Consider the following 20776-nt stretch of genomic DNA (forward strand, 5'->3'; position numbering starts at 1 on the left):
CCGCAGGTGTGATTCCAGGATGGTATGTTGCCTCCCTGGTGCTAGGGTCAAGGATGTCACTGAGCGGCTGCAGAACATTCTGGAGGGGGAGGATGAACAGCCAGAGGTCGTGGTCCATATTGGTACCAACGACATAAGTAGAAGGAAGAATGAGGTCCTGCAGGCAGATTTTAAGGAGTTAGGAAAGAGATTACTAACTTTGAGGTCCTGCTTGTTAATCTCTGGATTACTCCCGGTGCCACGCGAGTATAGAAATAGGAGGATAGAGCAGATGAACGTGTGGCTGGAGAGATGGTGCAGGAGGGAGGGCTTTAGATTCCTGGGGCATTGGGACCAGTTCTGGGAGAGGTGGGACCTGTGCAGGCTGCATGGAGCTGGGACCAATGTCCTCGTGGGGAGGTTCACTATTGCTGATGGGGGGGGGGGGCACCAGGATGTAGCATTGGAAAGGAGAAACAAGGGGCACAAAGGATTGGGGGAGAAAGATAGCACGAGAGTAAGAAATAGCACGGTATGAGGTGGGATCAGATTAAGAGAGAGTACAAGAAAATCTGAGACTGGTTTGCGGTGCATGTGTGTAAACACATGAAGCGCGGTAAACAAGGTCGGTGAGCTACAGGCACAAATAGCCACATGGGAATACAATGTGGCGATAACGGAGACCTGGCTCAAAAAAGGGCAGGATTGGGAACTAAATATTCCTGGATACAAGGTGTTCAAGAAAGATTGGGAAGGAAAGAAAGGATTGGGGAGAGGGGTGGCAGTATTGATTAGGGAGAATATTGCAGTACTGGAGAGAGAGGATGTCCTGGAAGGGTCAAGGACAGAATCTATTTGGTTAGAGTTAAGAAACAATAGAGGTGCCGTTACACGACTGGGTGTATTCTATAGGCCACCAACTAGTGGGAAGGATATAGAGGAGCAAATTTTCAGAGAAATTACAGAGAGGTGCAAAAGCCACAGAATAGTGATAACGGGGGGACTTCAACTATCCGAATATAGACTGGGATAGTAATAATATAAGGGGCAAAGAATTTTTGAAATGTGTTCAGGATAACTTTCTTGATCAGTACGTTTCCAGCCCAACGAGGAAGGAGGCATTGCTGGACTTGGTTCTAGGGAATGAGTTGGGCCAAGTGGAGCAAGTATCAGTGGGGGAGCATTTAGGGAGCAGCGATCATAGTATCATAAGGTATAGAATGCCTATGGAAAAGGACACAGACTACTCTAAAGTAAAAATACGCAATTGGAGGAGGGCCAATTTCAATGGGATGAGAACAGATCTGGCCCGGGTAAATTGGAATCAAAGATTGGCAGGCAAAACTGTATTTGAACAATGGGCAGCTTTTGAAGAGGAGATGATTAAGGTACAGTCTAGGCACATTCCCACGTAGGGCAACTAAAGCCAGAGCTCCCTGGATGACAAAAGAGATAGAGAGTAAGATGAAACGGAAAAAAGGGGGCGTATGACAGATGTCAGGTTGATAACACAAGTGAGAACCAGGCAGAATATAGAAAGTTCAGAGGGGAAGTCAAAAAGGAAATAAGAGGGGCAAAGAGAAAGTATGAGAATAGACTGGCGGCTAACATAAAAGGGAATCCAAAAGTCTTCTACAGGCTGTAAACAGTAAACAGGTAGTAAGAGGAGGGGTGGGGCCGATTAGGGACCATAAAGGAGACCTATTCATGGAGGCAGAGGGGATGGCCAAGGTACTAAATGAGTACTTTGCATCTGTCTTTACCAAGGAAGAAGATGCTGCCAGAGTCTCAGTGAAGGAAGATATAGTTGAGACACTGGATGGGCTAAAATTTGATAAAGAGGAGGTACTAGAAAGACTAGCTGTAGTTAAAGTAGATAAGTCACCCGGTCCGGATGGGATGCATCCTAGGTTGCTGAGGGAAGTAAGGGTGGAAATTGCGGAGTTTCTGGCCATAATCTTCCAAACATCCTTAGATACGGGGATGGTGCCGGAGGACTGGAGAATTGCAAATGTTGCACCCTTGTTTAAAAAAGTGTGTAAGGATAAACCCAGCAACTACAGGCCAGTCAGTTTAACCTTGGTGGTGGGGAAACTTTTAGAAACAATAATCCGGGACAGAATTAACAGTCACTTGGACGAGTGTGGATTGATTAGGGAAAGCCAGCACGGATTTGTTAAAGGCAAATCGTGTTTAACTAACCTGATAGAGTTTTTTGATGAGGTAACAGAGAGGGTCGATGAGGGCAATGCGGTTGATGTGTATATGGTCTTTCAAAAGGTGTTTGATAAAGTGCCGCATGGTAGGCTTGTCATCAAGATTGCAGCCCATGGAATAAAAGGGGCAGTCGCAACATGGATACAGAATTGGCTAAGTGACAGGAAACAGAGAGTAGCGGTGAATGGTTGTTTTTCGGACTGGAGGGAGGTGTACAGTGGGAGAAAAGACAAATGTCCCCTTCCCCTTCCTCCTAACCCCCTACTCCGCCTCTTCCTACCCCTTCCTCCTCCGCCTCCCCCCACTAACTCCGCCACCCCCACTAACTCTGCCTCCCCCACTAACTCCGCCTCCCCCACTAACTCCGCCACCCCCACTAACTCCACCTCCGCCCCTAACTCCACCCCCCCACTAACGCCACCTCCCCCACTAACTCCACCACCCCCACTAACTCTGCCTCCCCCACTAACTCCGCCTCCCCCACTAACTCCGCCACCCCCCCACTAACTCCACCTCCGCCCCTAACTCCACCCCCCCACTAACTCCACCCCCCCACTAACTCCACCTCCGCCCCTAACTCCACCCCCCCACTAACTCCACCCCCCCACTAACTCCACCTCCGCCCCTAACTCCACCCCCCCACTAACTCCACCTCCCCCACTAACTCCACCTCCGCCCCTAACTCCACCCCCCCACTAACTCCACCTCCCCCACTAACTCCGCCACCCCCCCACTAACTCCACCTCCGCCCCTAACTCCACCTCCCCCACTAACTCCACCTCCCCCACTAACTCCACCTCCCCCACTAACTCCACCTCCCCCACTAACTCCGCCTCCCCCACTAACTCCACCTCCCCCACTAACTCCGCCTCCTCCCCTAACTCCGCCTCCCCCACTAACTCCACCTCCGCCCCTAACTCCACCCCCCCACTAACGCCACCTCCCCCACTAACTCCGCCTCCTCCCCTAACTCCGCCTCCCCCACTAACTCCACCACCGCCCACTAACTCCGCCTCCCCCACTAACTCCGCCACCCCCACTGCTTTTCTTGATATATATTAATGACTTGGACTTGGGTGTACAGGGCACAATTTCAAAACTTGGAAGGATAGTGAACAGTGAGGAGGATAGTGATAGACTTCAAGAGGATATAGACGGGCTGATGGCATGGGCGGACACCTGGCAGATGTCATTTAACGCAGAAACATTCGAGGTGATGCATTCCGATAGGAAAAATGAGGAGAGGCAATATAAACTAAAGGGCACAATTCTAAAAGGGGTAAAGGAACAGAGAGATCTGAGAGTGTATGTACACAAATCCTTGAAGATGGCAGGGCAGGTTGAGAAAGCGGTTAAAAAAGCATAAGGGATCCAGGGCTTTATAAATAGAGGCATAGAGTACAAAAGTAAGGAAGTCATGATGAACCTTTATAAAACACTGGTGGGCCACAACTGAACATTGTGTCCAGTTGAGGCCGTCCTCATGGGTGCGGAACTTGGCTATCAATTTCTGCTCAACGATTTTGCGTTGTCGAGTGTCTCGAAGGCCGCCTTGGAGTACGCTTACCCGAAGTTCGGTGGCTGAATGTCCTTGACTGCTGAAGTGTTCCCCGACTGGGAGGGAACCCTCCTGTCTGGCGATTGTTGCGCGGTGTCCGTTCATCCATTGTCGCAGCGTTTGCATTAGGGTTAGGATCCTCAACCGGGATCTTGGGTTCATGTCACGCTACACGTTACCCCACCAGCGAACAAATGTTATCTGTTTTTAATATAACGGGTCAATTGCTGTCTTTTCCTTCCGGATGTTTCTGCCTCTCTCGCTCTTTTTTTAATTGGCATCTCCACATCATCTGTTTTTTTAGTTCTGGCCATTTATATATTCGGTGGCCCTGTAGGTAACACCTATCTGTCTGAACACTTTGGCAACGGGCAGTTGAAAAGACTATCTGTAATCACCAGGCATTGTTCTCTGATTTATAAATGCGATAGGTTCGAGGATTTCATTTCCACATTCACCTGGGGAAGGAGGAAGCCTCCGAAAGCTTGTGGATTTTAAAATAAAATTGTTGGACTATAACTTGGTGTTGTAAAATTGTTTACAATATTCAAAGAAGAGCAGGGGAGTTCTCCCCAGTGTCCTGGGGCCAGTATTTATCCCTCAACCAACATCACTAAAACAGATTATCTGGTCATTATCACATTGCAATTTGTGGGATCTTGCTGTGCGCAAATTGGCTACTGCATTTCCTACATTACAACAGTGACTACACTTCAAAAGTACCTCATTGGTTGCAAAGCACTCTATAAATACAAGTCTGTCCTTCTTTCTGTCTACTCAGCTAGCCACAGTTCAATCCCACAGCAAAGCCATGGTAAATACACAAGGTGGACAAAGAAAAGACTTGAGCAACCGACCAGTACAATTACATTCAACTGTTTAACTTAGGGAGAAATGGCAGATGTCGGTTCCGGTGTCGGTTCCGGTGTCGGTTCAGGCGTCGGTTCAGGCGTCGAATCAGGCGTCGAATCAGGTGTCGGTTCAGGCGTCGAATCAGGCGTCGGTTCAGGCATCGGATCAGGCGTCGAATCAGGTGTCGGTTCAGGCGTCGGATCAGGCGTCGGTTCAGGCGTCGAATCAGGTGTCGGTTCAGGCGTCGGATCAGGCGTCGGATCAGGTGTCGGATCAGGCGTCGGATCAGGCGTCGGATCAGGTGTCGGATCAGGTGTCGGATCAGGCGTCGGATCAGGCGTCGGTTCAGGCGTCGGATCAGGTGTCGGTTCAGGCGTCGGATCAGGTGTCGGATCAGGCGTCGGATCAGGTGTCGGATCAGGCGTCGGATCAGGTGTCGGTTCAGGCGTCGGATCAGGTGTCGGATCAGGTGTCGGATCAGGTGTCGGTTCAGGCGTCGGATCAGGTGTCGGATCAGGTGTCGGATCAGGCGTCGGATCAGGTGTCGGTTCAGGCGTCGGATCAGGTGTCGGTTCAGGCGTCGGATCAGGTGTCGGATCAGGCGTCGGATCAGGCGTCGGATCAGGCGTCGAATCAGGTGTCGGATCAGGCGTCGGATCAGGCGTCGGATCAGGTGTCGGTTCAGGCGTCGGATCAGGCGTCGGTTCAGGCGTCGGATCAGGTGTCGGATCAGGCGTCGGATCAGGCGTCGGATCAGGCGTCGAATCAGGTGTCGGATCAGGCGTCGGATCAGGTGTTGGTTCCGGCGTCGGATCAGGTGTCGGTTCCGGCGTCCGTTCCGGCGTTGGATCAGGTGTTGGATCAGGTGTCGGTTCCGGTGTCGGTTCCAGTGTCGGTTTCGGCGTTGGATCAGGTGTTGGTTCCGGCGTTGGATCAGGTGTTGGTTCCAGTGTCGGATCAGGTGTTGGTTCCGGCGTTGGATCAGGTGTCGGTTCCAGTGTCGGATCAGGTGTTGGTTCCAGTGTCGGATCAGGTGTTGGTTCCAGTGTCGGATCAGGTGTTGGTTCCAGTGTCGGATCAGGTGTTGGTTCCAGTGTCGGATCAGGTGTTGGTTCCGGCGTTGGATCAGGTGTCGGTTCCAGTGTCGGTTCCGGTGTTGGTTCCGGAGTTGGATCAGGTGTCGGTTCCAGTGTTGGTTCCGGTGTTGGTTCCGGCGTTGGATCAGGTGTCGGTTCCAGTGTCGGATCAGGTGTCGGTTCCGGCGTTGGATCAGGTGTCGGTTCCGGCGTTGGATCAGGTGTCGGTTCCAGTGTCGGATCAGGTGTTGGTTCCGGCGTTGGATCAGGTGTTGGTTCCGGCGTCGGATCAGGTGTTGGTTCCGGCGTTGGATCAGGTGTTGGTTCCAGTGTCGGTTCCGGTGTTGGTTCCGGCGTTGGATCAGGTGTCGGTTCCGGTGTCGGTTCCAGTGTCGGATCAGGTGTTGGTTCCAGTGTCGGTTCCGGTGTCGGTTCCAGTGTCGGATCAGGTGTCGGTTCCGGCGTTGGATCAGGTGTTGGTTCCGGAGTTGGATCAGGTGTCGGTTCCGGCGTCAGATCAGGTGTTGGTTCCAGTGTCGGATCAGGTGTCGGTTCCAGTGTTGGATCAGGTGTCGGTTCCAGTGTCGGATCAGGTGTCGGTTCCAGTGTCGGATCAGGTGTCGGTTCCAGTGTCGGATCAGGTGTCGGTTCCAGTGTCGGATCAGGTGTCGGTTCCAGTGTCGGATCAGGTGTCGGTTCCAGTGTCGGATCAGGTGTTGGTTCCAGTGTCGGATCAGGTGTTGGTTCCGGCGTCGGATCAGGTGTTGGTTCCGGCGTTGGATCAGGTGTCGGTTCCGGCGTTGGATCAGGTGTTGGTTCCAGTGTCGGATCAGGTGTTGGTTCCAGTGTCGGATCAGGTGTTGGTTCCGGCGTCGGATCAGGTGTTGGTTCCAGTGTCGGATCAGGTGTTGGTTCCGGCGTCGGATCAGGTGTTGGTTCCGGCGTTGGATCAGGTGTCGGTTCCGGCGTTGGATCAGGTGTTGGTTCCAGTGTCGGTTCCGGTGTTGGTTCCGGCGTTGGATCAGGTGTCGGTTCCAGTGTCGGATCAGGTGTTGGTTCAGGCGTCGGATCAGGTGTCGGATCAGGTGTCGGATCAGGCGTCGGATCAGGTGTCGGTTCAGGCGTCGGATCAGGTGTCGGTTCAGGCGTCGGATCAGGTGTCGGATCAGGCGTCGGATCAGGCGTCGGATCAGGCGTCGAATCAGGTGTCGGATCAGGCGTCGGATCAGGCGTCGGATCAGGTGTCGGTTCAGGCGTCGGATCAGGCGTCGGTTCAGGCGTCGGATCAGGTGTCGGATCAGGCGTCGGATCAGGCGTCGGATCAGGCGTCGAATCAGGTGTCGGATCAGGCGTCGGATCAGGTGTTGGTTCCGGCGTCGGATCAGGTGTCGGTTCCGGCGTCCGTTCCGGCGTTGGATCAGGTGTTGGATCAGGTGTCGGTTCCGGTGTCGGTTCCAGTGTCGGTTTCGGCGTTGGATCAGGTGTTGGTTCCGGCGTTGGATCAGGTGTTGGTTCCAGTGTCGGATCAGGTGTTGGTTCCGGCGTTGGATCAGGTGTCGGTTCCAGTGTCGGATCAGGTGTTGGTTCCAGTGTCGGATCAGGTGTTGGTTCCAGTGTCGGATCAGGTGTTGGTTCCAGTGTCGGATCAGGTGTTGGTTCCAGTGTCGGATCAGGTGTTGGTTCCGGCGTTGGATCAGGTGTCGGTTCCAGTGTCGGTTCCGGTGTTGGTTCCGGAGTTGGATCAGGTGTCGGTTCCAGTGTTGGTTCCGGTGTTGGTTCCGGCGTTGGATCAGGTGTCGGTTCCAGTGTCGGATCAGGTGTCGGTTCCGGCGTTGGATCAGGTGTCGGTTCCGGCGTTGGATCAGGTGTTGGTTCCAGTGTCGGTTCCGGTGTTGGTTCCGGCGTTGGATCAGGTGTCGGTTCCAGTGTCGGATCAGGTGTTGGTTCCGGCGTTGGATCAGGTGTTGGTTCCGGCGTCGGATCAGGTGTTGGTTCCGGCGTTGGATCAGGTGTTGGTTCCAGTGTCGGTTCCGGTGTTGGTTCCGGCGTTGGATCAGGTGTCGGTTCCGGTGTCGGTTCCAGTGTCGGATCAGGTGTTGGTTCCAGTGTCGGTTCCGGTGTCGGTTCCAGTGTCGGATCAGGTGTCGGTTCCGGCGTTGGATCAGGTGTTGGTTCCGGAGTTGGATCAGGTGTCGGTTCCGGCGTCAGATCAGGTGTTGGTTCCAGTGTCGGATCAGGTGTCGGTTCCAGTGTCGGATCAGGTGTCGGTTCCAGTGTCGGATCAGGTGTCGGTTCCAGTGTCGGATCAGGTGTCGGTTCCAGTGTCGGATCAGGTGTCGGTTCCAGTGTCGGATCAGGTGTCGGTTCCAGTGTCGGATCAGGTGTCGGTTCCAGTGTCGGATCAGGTGTTGGTTCCAGTGTCGGATCAGGTGTTGGTTCCGGCGTCGGATCAGGTGTCGGTTCCGGCGTTGGATCAGGTGTCGGTTCCGGCGTTGGATCAGGTGTTGGTTCCAGTGTCGGATCAGGTGTTGGTTCCAGTGTCGGATCAGGTGTTGGTTCCGGCGTCGGATCAGGTGTTGGTTCCAGTGTCGGATCAGGTGTTGGTTCCGGCGTCGGATCAGGTGTTGGTTCCGGCGTTGGATCAGGTGTCGGTTCCGGCGTTGGATCAGGTGTTGGTTCCAGTGTCGGTTCCGGTGTTGGTTCCGGCGTTGGATCAGGTGTCGGTTCCAGTGTCGGATCAGGTGTTGGTTCCGGCGTTGGATCAGGTGTTGGTTCCGGCGTCGGATCAGGTGTTGGTTCCGGCGTTGGATCAGGTGTTGGTTCCAGTGTCGGTTCCGGTGTTGGTTCCGGCGTTGGATCAGGTGTCGGTTCCGGTGTCCGTTCCAGTGTCGGATCAGGTGTCGGTTCCAGTGTCGGATCAGGTGTTGGTTCCGGCGTCGGATCAGGTGTCGGTTCCGGCGTTGGATCAGGTGTCGGTTCCGGCGTTGGATCAGGTGTTGGTTCCAGTGTCGGATCAGGTGTTGGTTCCAGTGTCGGTTCCGGTGTCGGTTCCAGTGTCGGATCAGGTGTCGGTTCCGGCGTTGGATCAGGTGTTGGTTCCAGTGTCGGATCAGGTGTCGGTTCCAGTGTTGGATCAGGTGTTGGTTCCAGTGTCGGATCAGGTGTCGGTTCCGGCGTTGGATCAGGTGTTGGTTCCGGCGTCGGATCAGGTGTCGGTTCCGGCGTTGGATCAGGTGTTGGTTCCAGTGTCGGATCAGGTGTCGGTTCCAGTGTCGGATCAGGTGTCGGTTCCAGTGTCGGATCAGGTGTCGGTTCCAGTGTCGGATCAGGTGTCGGTTCCAGTGTTGGATCAGGTGTCGGTTCCAGTGTCGGATCAGGTGTCGGTTCCAGTGTCGGATCAGGTGTTGGTTCCAGTGTCGGATCAGGTGTCGGTTCCGGCGTCGGATCAGGTGTCGGTTCCGGCGTTGGATCAGGTGTTGGTTCCAGTGTCGGATCAGGTGTTGGTTCCGGCGTTGGATCAGGTGTTGGTTCCAGTGTCGGATCAGGTGTTGGTTCCGGCGTCGGATCAGGTGTTGGTTCCAGCGTTGGATCAGGTGTTGGTTCCGGCGTTGGATCAGGTGTCGGTTCCGGCGTTGGATCAGGTGTTGGTTCCGGCGTTGGATCAGGTGTCGGTTTCCGTGTCGGATCAGGTGTTGGTTCCAGTGTCGGATCAGGTGTTGGTTCCGGCGTCGGATCAGGTGTTGGTTCCGGTGTCGGTTCCGGTGTTGGTTCCGGCGTTGGATCAGGTGTCGGTTCCAGTGTCGGATCAGGTGTTGGTTCCGGCGTCGGATCAGGTGTTGGTTCCAGTGTCGGTTCCGGTGTCGGTTCCAGTGTCGGATCAGGTGTCGGTTCCAGTGTCGGATCAGGTGTTGGTTCCGGCGTTGGATCAGGTGTTGGTTCCGGCGTTGGATCAGATGTCGGTTCCAGTGTCGGTTATCTCGGGTGCACAGAGGCTTACTCCATTCCACTGCATTTCTGTTCCTTAGAAACAAGATTGTGTTTGCCTACTGGACGCTCGCTAATAAATTATTTGTTTTTTCCTGCAGCTTTCTAACCCTGTCCTCCAGTGAGCTGAGGTCGTCTTGTTGTTTCCAAAAGACTTGAAGAGCCTCTATGAAAGGAATAAAGATTTAAATGGCAATTAAGAGTTTTCCCTTATAATTGCAATACTGTGTCCAACTAAACTTCTCCAGTTTAAACCTCTAATTGTATTCAGCTTTTAACCAGAGCTAATTAACTATACACAGACACACATTCACAGACCAACAATCAATTACAGATAGGCACTCACAGAGTGATGAGTCTGACTGTTGCAGTAGGTTAGCATACTGTCTTTTCACATCTATCAGCTAAATCAAAGTGCAACCCAGACTGAGCCAGCGAAAGTTCTGCCTCTGGGGTGGATATTAACTTTCCTCACCAGGCGGTAAATTCAGCGTTTTGGATCGGCCGCCCGTTATATGCCTCGCCCCGTTTTTCTTTCCATTAACTTGAGTTGGAGGGAGAAAACCAGAGAAATGATCACCAAGGCACCAAATAATGCCAAACCTCCCAAGCTGTTAGAAGAAGCAACAGAGGAAATAGCGGAGGCTCTGACCATCATTTTCCAATCCTCACTAGATACAGGTGTTGTGCCGGAGGATTGAAGGACTGCTAACGTTGTACCGTTGTTTAAAAAGGGAGCGAGGGATAGACCAAGTAATTACAGGCCAGTCAGTCTAACCTTGGCGCTGGGCAAATTATTGGAATCAATTCTGAGAGACAGGATAAACCGTCACTTAGAAAGGCACGGAGTAATCAAGGACAGTCAGCATGGATTTGTTACGGAAGGTCATGTCTGACCAACTTGATTGAATTTTTTGAGGAGGTAACAAGGAGGGTCGATGAGGTTAGTGCATTTGATGTAGTCCACATGGATTTTAGCAAGGCTTTTGACAAGGTTCCACATGGCAGACTGGTCAAAAAAGTAAAAGCTCATGGGATCCAAGGGAATGTGGCAAATTGGATCCAAAATTGGCTCAGTGGCAGGAAGCAAAGGGTAATGGTTGACGGGTGTTTTTGTGACTGGAAGGCTGTTTCCAGTGGGGACCTGCAAGGTTCAGTACTAAGTCCCTTGCTTTTTGTGGTATATATTAATCATTTGAACTTGAATGTGGAGGGCTTGATCAAGAAGTTTGCAGATGATACAAAAATTAGCCTTGTGGTTGATAGTGAGGAAGAAAGCTGTAGACTGCAGGAAGATATCAGTGGACTTGTTAGGTTGGCAGAAAAGTGGCAAATGGAATTCAATCCAGAGAAGTGTGAGGTAATGCATTTGGGAGGGCAAACAAGGCAAGGGAATATACAATAAATGGGAGGATACTGAGAGGTGTAGAGGAAGTGAGGGACCTTGGAGTGCATGTCCACAGATCCCTGAAGTTAGCAGGACAGGTAGATAAGGTGGTTAAAAAGGCATACGGGATACTTTCCTTTATTAGCCAAGGCATAGAATATAAGAGCAGGGAGGTTATGCTTGAACTGTATACAACACTGGTTAGACCACAGCTTGAGTACTGTGTACAGTTCCAGTCACCACATTACAGGAAGGATGTAATTGCACTAGAGAGTGTTGCCAGGGATGGAGAATTTTAGCTATGAGGAAAGATTGGATAGGCTGGGGCTATTCTCTTTGGTACAGAGGAGGCTGAGGGGATATTTAATTGAAGTGTATAAAATTATGAGGGGCCTAGATAGAGTGGATAGGAAGGACCTATGGGGAACAAGGAAATGGCAGAGCAATTAAACAAATACTTTGGTTCTGTCTTCACAGAAGAGGACACAAATAACTTGCCAGAAATGCGAGGGAACCAAGGGTCTAGTGAGAAGGAGGAATTAAAGGAAATTAGTATTAGTAAAAAAATAGTGCTGGAGAAATTAATGGGACTGAAAGCTGATAAATCCCCAGGGCCTGATAATCTGCATCCCAGAGTACTGAAAGAGGTAGCCATGGAAATAGTGGATACATTAGTTGTCATCTTCCAAAATTCTATCGATTATGGAACAGTTCCTGCAGATTGGAGGGTGGCAAATGTAACCCCACTATTTAAAAAAGGAAGGAGAGAGAAAACAGGGAACTACAGACCTGTTAGCCGAACATCAGTAGTAGGGAAAATGCTGGAGTCTATTATAAAGGATGTGATAACAGGACACTTAGAAAATATGAGTGGGATTAGACAAAGTCAACACGGGTTTATGAAAGGGAAATCATGTTTGACAAACCTACTGGAGTTTTTTGAGGATGTAACTGGTAGAATAGATAAGGGAGAACCAGTGGATGTGGTTTATTTGGATTTTCAGAAGGCCTTTGATAAAGTCCCACACAAGAGGTTAGTGTGCAAAATTAAAGCACATGGGATTGGGGGGAATATACTGGCATGGATTGAAAATTGGTTGACAGACAGGAAACAGAGTAGGAACGAATGGGTCATTTTTGGGGTGGCAGTTAGTGACTAGTGGGGTACCGCAGGGATCAGTGCTTGGGCCCCAGCTATTCACAATATATATCAATGATTTGGATGAGGGAACTAAATGTAATATTTCCAAGTTTGCTGACGACACAAAATTAGGTGGGATCATGAGTTGTGAGGAGGATGCAAAGAGACTTCAAGGCAATTTGGACAAGTTGAGTGAGTGGGCAAATACATGGCAGATGCAGTATAATGTGAATAAATGTGAAGTTATCCACTTCGGAAGGAAAAACAAAAAGGCAGAGTATTATTTAAATGGTGATAGATTGGGAAATGTTGATGTACAAAGGGACCTGGGTGTCCTTGTACACCAGTCACTGAAAGCAAACATGCAGGTGCAGCAAGCAGTTAGGAAGGCAAATGGTATGTTGGCCTTCATTGCAAGAGGATTTGAGTACAGGAGCAAGGATGTCTTACTGCAGTTATACAGGGCCTTGGTGAGACCACACCTGGAGTATTGTGTGCAGTTTTGGTCTCCTTACCTAAGAAAAGGATATATTTGCCATAGAGGGAGTGCAGCGAAGGTTCACCAGACTGATTCCTGGGATGGCAGGACTGTCGTATGAGGAGAGATTGGGTCGACTCGGCCTGTATTCACTCGAGTTTAGAAGAATGAGAGGGGATCTCATTGAAACATATAAAATTCTGACGGGGCTTGACAGACTGGATGCAGGGAGGATGTTTCCCCTGGTTGGAGGGTCCAGAACGAGGGGTCACAGTCTCAGGATATGGGGTAGGACATTTAGGACTGAGATGAGGAGAGATTTCTTCACTCAGAGGGTGGTGAACCTGTGGAATTCTCTACCACAGAAGGCTGTGGAGGCCAAGTCACTGAATATATTTAAGAAGGAGCTAAATAGATTTCTAGACACAAAAGGCATCAAGGGGTGTGGGGAGAGAGCGGGAATATGGTATTGAGATAGAGGATCAGCCATGATCATATTGAATGCCGGAGCAGGCTCGAAGGGCCGAATGGCCCACTCCTGCTCCTATTTTCGATGTTTCTATGACCTATTTCCATTAGCACAAAGGTCAATAACTAGGGGGCATAGATTTAAATTAATTAGAAGGATTAGAGGGGAGTTGAGGAGAAATTTTTTCACCCAGAGGCTGGTGGAGGTCTGAAACTCACTGCCTGAAAGGGTGGCAGAGACAGAAACCCTCATTGCATTTAAAAAGTACTTGGATATGCACTTGAACCTACAAGCCTACAGACGAAGTGCTGGAAAGTGGGATTAGGCAGGATAGCTCGTTTTCAGCTGCCACAGACACGATGGGCCGAATGGTCTCCTTCTGTACTGTAAATTTCTGCATTCTGATTTTGCTACGGAGAAAGCATGTCCAGTCTCCCCTTGTCTAATGCAGATGCTACTGTTTCCTCAGTTCCAACTAATGCCGAGTGACACACAGGCTGTCTCTGAAAAGTAAAAGAAAACTTCCACATCCAATGTACCAGCACCTTCCAACACTGGGCTCCCAAAGTACAGGTGTTGCCAGATATCGGCTGAAGATCCACTTTGGTGCCAACTGACACTACAGTCTACATTTCAGTCAACCCCAATGTTTCAGATTAGGACAAGCTGATTTGAGACCTTTTTCCATAGAACGATAGAAAAGATACAGCACAGAAGGGGGCCATTCGGCCCATCGTGTCCGCACCAGCTCAAAGAACAACCAGGTGCCCATTCTAATCCCACTCTCCAGCACCTGGTTCGTAGCCCTGCAGCTTACAGCACTTTGGGTGCAGGTCCAGGTACTTTTTAAAAAGAGTTGAGGGTCCCTGCCTCTGCCACCAATTCGGGCAGCAAATTCCATACACCCACCACCCTCTGGGTAAAAAAGATTTTCCTCATGTCCCCTCTAATCCTTCCGCCAATCAGCTTAAATCTATGTCCTCTACTTCTTGAACTCTCCGCTAGGGGAAACAGGTACCTCCTGTCCACTCTATCTAGGCCCCTCAAAATTTTCTACACCTCAATCAAGTCACCCCTCAGCCTCCTCTGCTCCAAGGAAAACAACCCCAGCCTATCCAATCTCTCCTCGTAGCTGAAATTTTCAAGCCCTGGCAACATTCTTGTAAATCTTCTCATTACTCTCTCCAGAGCAATTACATCCTTCCTGTAATGTGGTGACCAGAACTGCGCACAATTCTCCAGCTGTGGCCTTACCAGCGTTTTACACAGATCCATCATTACATCCCTGCTTTTGTATTCTATACCTCGGCTAATAACGGAGAGCATTCCGTATGCCTTCTTCACAATCTTATCTACCTGTACTGCCACCTTCAGGGACCTGTGCACATGCACTCCAAGGTCTCTCACTTCCTCTACCCCTCTCAATATATTCCCGTTTACTGCGTATTCCCTTTTACTGTTTGCCCTCCCTAAGTGCATTACCTCACACTTCTCCGGGTTGAACTCCATTTGCCACTTTTCCACCCACTCCACCAACCCATTGATATCTTCTTGGAGTCTACAGCTATCCTCTTCACTATCAACTACACGGCCAATTTTTGTGTCGTCTGCAAATTTGCCAATCATGCCCCCTACATTCAAGTCCAAATCATTAATATATACCACAAACAGCAAGGGACCCAACACTGAGCCCTGTGGCACACCACTGGAAACTGATTTCCATTCGCAAAGACATCCATTGACTTTTCCCCTTTGTTTCCTGTTACTGAGCCAATTTTGGATCCAATTCGCCACATTTCCCTGTGTCCCATGGGCTTTTACCTTTCTGACCAGTCTGCCATGTGGGACCTTGTTAAATGCCTTACTAAAATCCATGTAGACAACATCCACTGCACTATCCTCATCAATCCTCCCTGTTGCTTCCTCAAAGAATTCAATCAGATTTGTAAGGCATGACCTTCCCTGAACAAATCCATGCTGACTATCCCTGATTAAACCATGCCTTTTCAAGTGACAGTTCATCCTATCTCTATTGATTCTAATAGTTTGTCCATCTCCGAGGTAAGACTGACCGGCCTATAATTGTTCGGCCTTTCCCTCGTACCCTTTTTAAACAATGGTACTACGCTTGCAGTCTTCCAGTCCTCCGGTACCTCCCCTGTATCAAGTGAGGATTGGAAAATGATCCTCAGAGCATCCGCTATTTCCTCCCTGACTTCCTTCAATAGCCTAAGAAACAATCCATCCAGCCCTGGTGACTTATCAACTTTCAAGGATTCCAGTCCCTCTAGTACTTCCTCTCTCGTTATGTTTCCCTTATCCAATATTTCACACCTCTCCTCTTTAACTACTACGTCCGGATCATCCCTTTCCTTTGTGAAAACAGAGACAAAATATTGATTTAAAGCCCTACCCACATCCTCTGCTTCTACACACAAGTTACCCTTATCATCCCTGATAGGTCCCACCTTTTCCTTAGCTATCCTCTTGTTCTTAATGTACTGATAAAACATCTTTGGGTTTTCTTTAGTCTTACTAGCTAATGTTTTTTCATGCCCTCTCTTTGCTTTCCTTATTTCTCATTTTACGTCATCCTTGTACTTTCTATACTCCCCTAGGCTTTCTGCAGTATTTAGTTTTCTGTGACAGTCATAAGCTTTCTTTTTCTGCTTTATCTTGCCTCGTATACTTCTAGACAGCCAGGGGACTCTAAATTTGACAGTGCCACCCATTTTCTTTGAGGGGACATGTCTGCATTGTACCCGTAGAATTTCAATTTTTAGTGCCTCCCACTGGCTTGCCACTGATTTCTCCTCAAGTATTTGTGTCCAGTCCACTTCTGTCAAATCACCTCTTAGCTCTGTAAAATTTGCCTTCCCCCAATTTAAACATTTACTCCTGATTTAACTCTGTCCTTTTCCATAATAATGCTAAAACTAACTGAATTGTGGTCACTATCCCCAATATGGTCACCCACGGTCACTTCACCCACCTGCCCATCTTCATTTCCCAGGACTAAATCTAGAATTGCATCCCCTCTTGTTGGGCTTGTCACGTACTGGCTAAAAAAGTTCTCCTGGACACCGATCAAGAATTTTGCGCCCTCTGTGCCCCTCACACTGTTTGAATCCCAGTTGATGTTCGGGTAGTTGAAGTCCCCTACTATTATTGTTCTCTTATTTTTGCACTCAGAAATTTGCCTACATATTTGTTCTTCTATCTCCCTTTCGCTATTCGGGGGTCTATAGTACACTCCTAGTAGTGTGACTGCCCCTTTTTTATTTCTTAGCTCAACCCATATGGCCTCGATTGATGATCCAGTCAATCCCTACCTTCCCAATCCAAGGTACTTTTGAGACCTTGGCACTGACTGGTGCCACCATTCCCATTTTGCATCAGCAAATGGAATTACACAGGCACTGTCTGTGGTCGGTCCCCTACTAGACATACCTAGGACTGGATAGTCAGTCACCACCTTGTTCAATGCTCTCAAGTGATATTTGGCCTGCTCAGGACATTGTTGCCTGTATGCATTCCATAGTCGGGGGTTGGGGGGGACCTCCTTTAGTGGGCTTGGACTCCTACTATTTGTCCAAGATCCTCAACATCATCTTACAGATTTAGGTTCTTTTCCCCTCAACTCCTTGGGACCACCCTACCTAAGGTCCCTCTAAGTTTCTTTACTTGATCTTGGGCTGCGGGCACACTGGCAAGGCTGCACTTCTTGTCCATCTCTGGTACCCTGAAAAGCTGGTGGTGGGCCATCGCCTTGAATTGCTGCAGTTCTTGTGGTGATAGTTTTTCCCATGATAGTGTGTGAGAGAGTTTTCCAGGATATTGAACCAGGAACGATGAAGAAACAGCGATGCATGTCCAAGTCAGGATTGTATATGACTTAGAAGAGAACTTGAAGCTAATGATGTTCCTACAACATTGCTTTCTTGTCCTTCTCAGTGGTAGAAGTCACAAGAGAGGGAGGTGCTGTCAAAGTAATTTTGGTGAAAATCTGTTATCGAGGTCCTGCTGTAGGCTGGCAGGGGATGGTTTATTATCAGAGGAGCTGAACACTGATTTTGAAGTAAATTCGACCCCAAGGAGACTCGGCAAAGAGCACACAGTAAACACAAACACAAATGAATGGAATAAAGTCCAACTGCAAATTGAGCATGCTGAGCTTAGCGCCCAAATACAATATGCACTTCCATTCGCATCAAGCTCTGAGTGGGGAGTGCAAAATCCCAACATTTACCAGAAGGAAAAAAATAGTAAATACTGGAAATCTGAACTAAAATCAGAAAGTAAAGACACGGCAGCTCCATTAGCATCTGAAAGATAAATGACTGTTTCATGTCTTAGGTGCGGACTGGTGAAAGATTTACAGTCAAACCTTTCTCTTTACAGATTCTGACAGACCTGCTGTGTATCGACAGCATTTTCCAAGCCTTCTTGTTTCCAAACCATTAATCAAGGCTGCTTGGATCAAGTGTTTTCAGGTAGCAGCAGGAGTGAACTTACTTCCAAATTACCATGGGTTACATTTTCTCCATCTTGGCTAACTTAATGTGATGCTGCACTGGCTGAACTTTGATTTGATTTAGCTGCACTTTGAATAACCGCTCACTTTTGTCATAGTTATAAACAGTAGTGGAGTGCTATTCTGCATGTCCTACAGTGGGGTTACCATATGGATCTTGCAGTCTTTGACACCATATCAGGTCTAGAAGTTTCCTGATAACCCACGCAGCACGAACAATTTTGCACATCTACTCTCCCAGTCTTTGGACCTTGCAACTCAACATTTCCTCTGGTTTCTCCCCGTATCTTTCTCTGCTTCAAATATTTATCCAATTTTACCTTAAAAGATGCAATGGTCTCTGCCATAATCACTCCCTGTAACAAAGTATTCCACAGTCCAACAACCCTCTCAATAAAGAAATCTCACCTAATCTCCTTATTCTCTCAATGATAATTTTAAATTGATGACCCCCTCGTCATTTACTCCCATATCACAGATAATAGTTTTTCCCTATTTACACCATCAAAATCCTTCATAATTTTTAAAACCTCTATAAAATCTCCTTAGCCTTTTCTGCTCCAGTGGAAATAGTCCCAGTTTCTCAAGTCTCTCCTCATGACTTTGGTTTCCCATTTTTTAATATTTGTTCTCGGGACCAGCATTTATTGCCCATCCTCACTTGTCCTGAGAAGGTGATGATGAGCCTTCTTCTTTTCAGCTCTGCAGTCCGTGTGGCGATGGTGCTCCCACAATGGTATTAGGTAGGAATTCCAGGATTGTCATCCAGCAACAATAAAGAAACAGCGATTTATATTTAATTTAGGATGTTGTATTGAGTTGGAAGGGAATTTGGAGGTTCTCAGATTATTAGGGCTGATTTTCTGTTGCAGGTTTTCCTGCCTAGATTCTGGTGCTAAACAAGCCAGTCTAATGGGGGATGAAGAAAACCTGGTGAGTAGGACAAATTTATGGGGATGTGTGGAAAGATAAGGGGCTGCATATGGGGATAAATTGCTTCAGCTTTTCTAAAGTTTCAAGGTGGATTTTAATTATTTGTTGGCTTTTGCTGAGGCTCAGGGAAAGCGAAGAAACAGCAGGTAATGGCACGGGCTCGATAAGACAAATGGCCTTCTGTGCTGTAACCATTTTATGATTCTGTGATAATCATGAAGTGAAAGTGAAAGGAAATTCAAGGCGGAAGCACTAATCGCAATCTGTAGGCAACTGACAGAGTGGCACCACATGTGACCCCAACTTAATAGCTGGTAAAATGGACGAACAGCTCCCATGAGGTGGGTGCAAGGAGGAATGTCTTATTTGGCACTTTAGGGCAATCTTCCCAGACGATAACATGTACCATTCCTGGCAGCAGGTGGTAACCAGGCTCAACGCCAATATTACCTGAAGAATCGACAACAGACAGGTAAAAATACAGCACACTTTAAGGAATTTGGCAAGATAAGACTACCTGATGGTAACATGTATTGGGCAGATTGACCAAGATTGAAAAGCACAGTGTTGTCTGTCAGCCTGTTCCATAATTACCTCTCGTCAATCCCAAGCCCCCACAGGGCCTTTGTTATGCGCCACACAAACCCATACCTCAGCCGTGCCCTTTGCTCCCAGTGCACAGAAGAGTGGGAAGAGTAGCAGCCTATTAGTACCAATAGCAGATTGGGAGAAGATCACTAATTAGTGCAGGGGAAATGATATAGCATCGGGTGATAAGTACAGGATGAGAGGGAATGAAATGAGACATGTGGGCGATGCAGTGGAACAGAGTGGTACACAGGGAAATGAGAATTGAGAGGTATAGTGGGAGGAGAAAATTGTTTTAAAATATCTAACTAATTAAATGAAAAATCGTGGGTTAAGGAGGCTGTTGTATCAGCACAAGCTGTTTCTTTTAAAAGAAAATACTGGACAAATGTTGGATATTTAATATGATGCCACAAGCATGTGCATTTTCAGGATATGAGAATTACACAAAAGTTGGCATATGTCTGAATTCCACAAACTGCGTGTTCAGTAGTAAACATTCGGACAAAACAGTTTCTGGTGATAACAAGTAGCTTGAAGCCATGCAGTGTGTGGGCTGTTAGCTGGGCCTGGGTCCCATCCAGCTCCTCGACATTTCCTTCTGTGTGGGTAGCTTTCTGTAAACCCGTCTGGGGAATCCGATTCTGTCGCTGCAAGGAACTCTCTGCTTCTAACATTTCTTCACTTCTGGTCTTTCTCCTCTGTGAAACCACAAGCTTGGCCAGAACATTATCATGTTCAATATTCATCTTATCATCTGTTTAAAGCAACAGACTGAAATACTAATGGAATGTTTTATCTTTAAATAGAGATGCAAATATAGAAACAATTGTGATGAACATTAACCTCTTTTTAATATCGTTATAAATGATCTGGAGCTAGGTGTCACAAGCACAGTGGCTAAATTTGCAGTTGATACAAAGCTAATGAAGGTGGTAGACTCCAAAACTGAACAGGATAATGTGGAGATGCCGGTGATGGACTGGGGTTGACAATTGTAAACAATTTTACAACACCAAGTTATAGTCCAGCAATTTTATTTTAAATTCACAAGCTTTGGCAACGGGCAGTTGAAAAAACTGTCTGTAATCACCAAGCATTGTTCTGTGAATTATAAATGCGATCTCATTTCGAGGATTTCATTTCCAACAAACGTTCACCTGAGGAAGGAGGAAGCCTCCGAAAGCTTGTGAATTTAAAATAAAATTGCTGGACTATAACTTGGTGTTGTAAAATTGTTTACAATTGAACAGGATAAGCTACAGGAGGATTGGAATATACTTGGGAATTGGGCAGACGGGTGGCAGATAGAATTCAATGTAGAGAAATGCAAAGTGCTTCACATGGGTATAAAAAAATCCAGGAAAGGATTATTACTTAAATGGAAAGAAAAAAATGTGCATGGAAAATGAAAGAGATCTGGGGGTCCTGATTGACAATAAATTGAATCTATCGCAACAATGCTCAGTGGCAGTGAGTAAAACAAACCAGATGTTGGAATGCATTAAAAGGTTATATTAAAAAAATGGTAATGGAGAAAATAATGAGACCGTAGATTGACAAATCGCCAGGACCTAATG

The 20776-nt window shown here is 48.2% G+C and overlaps 2 protein-coding genes and 1 long non-coding RNA gene across 4 annotated transcripts in view; all 3 read left to right on the forward strand.

The window, feature by feature from the left end:
* LOC137309338 (protein myomaker-like) overlaps positions 1-9846 on the forward strand; it is a 35576-nt gene extending 25730 nt beyond the window's left edge. The window contains exon 8 of the transcript XR_010959817.1: positions 9768-9846. The gene's annotated coding sequence lies outside the window, so the exon portion shown is untranslated. The remainder of the gene's footprint in view (positions 1-9767) is intronic.
* On the forward strand, positions 4656-9707 carry LOC137309333 (fap1 adhesin-like). The gene has a single exon (XM_067977588.1). It carries the CDS (start codon positions 4656-4658, stop codon positions 9705-9707), a length of 5052 nt encoding a protein of 1683 aa, XP_067833689.1.
* A 9042-nt stretch (positions 9847-18888) lies between the features above and the next one.
* LOC137309327 (uncharacterized) overlaps positions 18889-20776 on the forward strand; it is a 62419-nt gene continuing 60531 nt past the window's right edge. The window contains exon 1 of one of the 2 annotated variants that reach the window (XR_010959816.1): positions 18889-18949. This is a non-coding gene — a long non-coding RNA (uncharacterized lncRNA). Of the gene's footprint in view, positions 19081-20776 lie in introns of both variants that reach the window. The other variant, XR_010959815.1, reaches the window with a different exon arrangement.

This window comes from Heptranchias perlo, unplaced genomic scaffold (assembly GCF_035084215.1).
Source record: "Heptranchias perlo isolate sHepPer1 unplaced genomic scaffold, sHepPer1.hap1 HAP1_SCAFFOLD_162, whole genome shotgun sequence".
Lineage (NCBI taxonomy): Eukaryota > Metazoa > Chordata > Chondrichthyes > Hexanchiformes > Hexanchidae > Heptranchias > Heptranchias perlo.

Coding starts and splice junctions, on each gene's coding strand:
- LOC137309333 (XM_067977588.1), top strand. CDS start 4,656: ATGTCGGTTCCGGTGTCGGTTCCGGTGTCGGTTCAGGCGTCGGTTCAG.